Source organism: Hyperolius riggenbachi, chromosome 1 (genome assembly GCF_040937935.1).
Source record: "Hyperolius riggenbachi isolate aHypRig1 chromosome 1, aHypRig1.pri, whole genome shotgun sequence".
Taxonomy (NCBI): domain Eukaryota; kingdom Metazoa; phylum Chordata; class Amphibia; order Anura; family Hyperoliidae; genus Hyperolius; species Hyperolius riggenbachi.
In genome coordinates, this window is record NC_090646.1 from 255,674,951 (window position 1) to 255,680,042 (window position 5,092).

The 5,092-nt window shown below is 40.4% G+C and overlaps 1 protein-coding gene across 1 annotated transcript; it reads right to left on the reverse strand.

The window, feature by feature from the left end:
- Positions 1-811: 811 nt before the first annotated feature.
- On the reverse strand, positions 812-2,652 carry LOC137571804 (posterior protein-like). Its single transcript, XM_068281504.1, has 3 exons — positions 1,161-2,652; positions 922-939; positions 812-840 (listed from the first exon to the last, which is right to left on the reverse strand). The coding sequence occupies exons 1-3, from the start codon at positions 2,650-2,652 to the stop codon at positions 812-814; spliced, it is 1,539 nt and encodes a 512-aa protein (XP_068137605.1).
- Positions 2,653-5,092: the final 2,440 nt, after the last annotated feature.

Below are 5,092 nucleotides of genomic sequence, written 5' to 3' on the forward strand. Positions count from 1 at the left end.
AAAATTGATCTGACATTTGGGGAATCGATTCCTAGCAGCTGAATCTGCAAGGACATAACTGAGACAATCGATGAGTGTATTGGCAACCCTTACCATTACTTTCCTTCGCTTGTAGATCAAATTAGAAACTTAAGATGTTTACTCGTACCAGTACAATTACATTTGATTACTCTTTATGAATATATAAATAGGCAAACAGCATTCATAGCTGTGTTTACTCTTGCCTTCCATATCTTGTATATATCCCCCTTTGGTACCTCAAAGCACAGGTACCACTTATCAATACTTCTATGTAAAAAGAAAAAACCACAAAAGAGAAAAAAAATCTAAACAAAAATAAAAAATGGTGTATGGGGAAGCAACAAAAATCCCCACAAAAACAAAAATGTATTGCGAAAACAAACTTATTCCAAAAACTGAACAGGGAGAGTAAAAAAAAAAGTTACAACCCTTTGGTTGTTCCTAATCAAACCAACAAACAAACCCACAGAAACAGGCCTATTTCAGGACACACACATAAGTTAGTTACACACAGGTCTGTACAATTAGTACATTGACACAGAGATGCTGATATCCTTTGGAGTTCATTGTCTTCAGCACTGGGCCATCTGTGTCAATAGAAACAAGAAATACAAGAAACAACCACAATACAGTACAAGTTAACTGTTAACCACCTTTACTTCAGTTTCACTCATTAAACCTTCTATTGTTTAATTGTTTGCAAACAATTAGGATTTTAACTCATGAGCTCATGGTATTTTCTGCAGACTAATTGTTAACCTCTATAATTTAGAATGGGTGCACCCTGATCCTAGCCAAATTCCATGTAGACGCCCTTGGCTAAAAGGGAGAGACAGAAACACACAATACATGAATACAACATAATCAAATGTTAGATGGCTTGACTTTTTAACCACATACATTTCCTTTCAGAGATATCTGAAAAACAAAACATACTTTGTTAATATCCTCACATTAAGACACCATTGTTACTTCACAATCTGTTAGTCTACCCCTATACTGCAAACCTGTTGAGACAACAGAGTGTATTCTATTTGCCACACATTATTACACATTAATTTTTGAACACTCTGCCATATATCCCAAGAAAAAAGGAATTGCAATGTTTGACAAATTACAGATTAGCCAATATGGCATACTGGCTAGCGGGGCATAAATTGGAATGTTTGGCCAATGTCCTTGCTGTGCACTGGCACCGTATGCAAAACTAGAATATTGTTTAGGTTTCGCTTGCTGGCCATGATTTCCGTTTCCAGTTTCCAGCTTATCTGGGCCCTGAAATGCATCAATGTTCTCATGTTTTTCATGATCGTGAGGGGAGACGGTGCTTACACAATTGGAGATATTGCTGGTGTGTCTATTCTTAACTTTGTGGCTTCTGCAATATCGTTTTATGTGGCCAGATCTATGACATCGATAACATCGGAAAATGTTTCTCTGTGTACCTTTATATGCCACAGATACATTGGATGTCTCTCCCTCATTGCCCTCCTCACAACAATCCCTCAGTATATTAATAAATTGTTGATACGTGATGGCATTTTTAAGAGCAAGTTTAACTGGGTGGCTTACCATACACTTATTTGCCATGGAATATAGCAACTCCCCATCATCAGCTGATACATCTTGGCAATTATGGACCACTCTATACAGTGAAATGTACTCATGACAAAATATTACAGGATCCATTCCTTTCATGAATCTCATGCTTGCCAACGCTTGCACGCCTCTTTCATCACGACTTCCCAATACACGCTGTACTTCCTGTCTCCTACCTCCTGCATCTGCTACACAACCACCATTTTCCAGAACTATGCGAGTGGCTAAGGGCCCCGGCAACCAGGCCCGTAAAAGTGCACATGCATCTTCATCATTTAGACTGTACTGACATACCACTGCCTCAAATTGACTAGACAACCTCACAGGCGATTCTAGGGAATCAAAATCGCCCAGAATCTGACATAAGCGCAGTTTGTCCTGAATTGTTAGCACAGTAGGGCTGGACACATCTGCTAGTTGTACCCCACTGCAGGTACTGTCATCAGTAATAGTGCAGACATTTGCAGACTCACAAGTTTTTGCTTTTTGTTCACATATTGATAAGATGTAATTTTCCTTCTGGATCAACAAAGAGTTGGTATGTAACAGTTCTCTTTTTAAAGAGGCAACCAGCTCTTGCATCTGGGTTAATTTATCATTGAGTGAGTGAATTAAGGTTTCATTTGAGGCGCATTTGACCTTGTGCTGTTCTATTTGTTTCTCCAATTCACTATTCCTTTCCTTCCAATCATCTGCCTCTAATTTCAACTCCTGCAAATCGGCTCTCGATGAATCTGCCATAACTACCAAATTATCCTTAAAATTATCCAGGTCCTTTCTGATTTGCTGTCTGTCTGCAGCCCAATCTCTCGCTCTCTGCTCTGATATGACCCTCATCCTAAGTAAAATCGAAATTTCATTTGCAAGCTTTATCTTCTGGACTTTGTTTCCAAAATATGTCTGCTGCAATCCATTATTATATTTCTCACATTTTCCAACCAATGACGCAAACTGCTGCTCAAGGGATTCATTCGCACATGTATTCACATCAACCGTGGCGTATTTACTGGCAAAATGTTGTGCAATCTCCATTTTCACCAAACTGCACTAAACATACGATTCAATGACCAACACAGAAGCTATTGTCCTTGCAAAACACTCACATTCACTTCTAACTGCCTTCAGATTATGTGATCTACACTCACAATGGCTGACCAAACTATATACACAAATACAGCAACAACAGGAGATGAAGCTTTTGCTGCCTCTCACAGACCATTCATATTCAATCCACACAATTCCTGAAACCTATTGTTTCCTATAGCATACCTATGTACCTTTTCAACAACCTATCTTCCTAGCAGTTACCTTGTCACATACAACCAAACCTCACAAACTGCAAGCAAAATACAGATATGCATTGATATATATATATATATATATATATATATATATAAAAAAAAAAAAAAAACAACTTACCGCATTTCGTATGCTTCCTTGGTGTCCAGGGTCCACGTTCAAGTTTTCCGCTAAGTCCTTTACCCTCGTCTTCCACGTTCTCTGGAACTATTCGCTAGAGTAACTCTCTGTTATAGGGTTCTATGTGGATTTACTAATTATCCACACGCTATCTTGGGGTGCCAAATGTAGAATGTACTCTAGCTTATGTTAACTTATTTCTATGTTAATGACCAGACACTTGAGGTCGTTTCAAAGGGGTTAAATAAAAGGGGTTTATTTACAGATTTACATATGTACAAGTTATAGCATACAAACTATGTGACTCACATAATGGCTCTATATACCCTATGCACAGTCACACGCTTTCATTAGCTGAGCCCCTTTCTATCTCACCGTCCATGTCAGCATTCCAAGAGAGAGAGAACTTCTTAAGCATTGTCTTATATCTGGATACCACAGGCATAAAAGACTCCTCCTCTGTGTTATACATCATCAATAGTTCCTGCCCTTAGCAGCTGGGGGGGAAGGAACTTGTTGTAGCTAGTCCCATGGACCATTGTTGACCAAACCAGACAAACCAGCTTCCTCTCAGCTTTCTCCTCAATGGCCATTTGTGGGGGCTGGGGTCAGTGTCAGAGGCCATTGTCTTTGCTGTGTTATTTACTCACATGCAGATGTGTGTAGTTGTAAACAGTCATTTATGAAACACAGGCTTTGCGCAAGGCCCCAGCTGATCAACTAGATTCACTGTAAATCTCTCATAGCAACATAAATGTCCAGACATACTTTTCCATTAAGGCACACATGGAAATACAGTTTATACCGATAAAATACAACAGGCACCAATCAAGTTCTCTCAAGGACCAGTTCACACTTGGTGTGCTATTGGTGGAGAGCGTTTCTGCTCTCTGCTGATAGCCTGCATTCAGAAAAATACTGTGGTAAATCCTTGCAGTGCCTGAAGTGTGCATATATATTGCAAAGGTGCACTGCGTGCAACATTTCAGTGGCAGTTAGAGTGCCGTTCTCATTCTGTGGAATGAGACTCGAAAAACGTAATCACTGCAACATGGAGCCTCAATTGCTTGGTAAAAATGCAATCACACTCCATAGGTGATTGCGCTTTGCCTTCTGCAAACCCAATGTTGAACCAGGCCTAAAGGGAACCATATGGTTCCCAATTATTTATCAGGTGGTCATCGTGTTTCCAGACTTTTCACTTGGGGGTGTGAGAGTGGTAACCATGATGACCACCTATTTATTTTTTCCCTCACCAAAACCAAAAAAGAATATAATTAACTATCTTAGAGGGAGATGAACTAATTAGGGACCTGTTGTATTAGGCACCAATCAAATTCTCTCAAGGGCCAGTTCACACTTGGTGTGCTATTGGTGGAGAGCGTTTCTGCTCTCTGCTGATAGCCGGTATTCAGCAAAATACTGTGGTAAATCCTTGCAGTGCCTGAAGTGTGCATATATATCGCATAGGTGCACTGCGTGCAACATTTCAGTGGCAGTTAGAGTGCCGTTCTCATTCTGTGGAATGAGACTCGAAAAACGTAATCACTGCAACATGGAGCCACAATTGCTTGGTAAAAATGCAATCTCACTCCATAGGCGATTGCGATTTGCCTTCTGAGATCCCAATGTTGAACCAGTCCTAAAGGGAACCAGATGGATCCCAATTATTTATCAGGTGGTCATCGTGTTTCCAGACTTTTCACTTGGGGGTGTAAGAGTGGTACCCATGATGACCACCTATCCTTCTTCAAAACCGCCATCCCCAATACCTCTCACACTCCCTTCCCCCAACCCGCCCTAAGAGTCTACCTTGCCATGGTGGGCCGGCTTACAATCCCATTGGCCAATATGTGATTTACTTTTAGCCAATTGGATTAGCCAAAGTACTCTGCCAAAAAAGAATATAATAAACTATCTTAGAGGGAGATCAACTAATTAGGGACTTCTTGTATTAGGCTCCAATCAAATTCTCTCAAGGGCCAGTACACACTTGGTGTGCTTTTGGTGGGGAGCGTTTCTGCTCTTTGCTGATAGCCGGTATTCAGCAAAG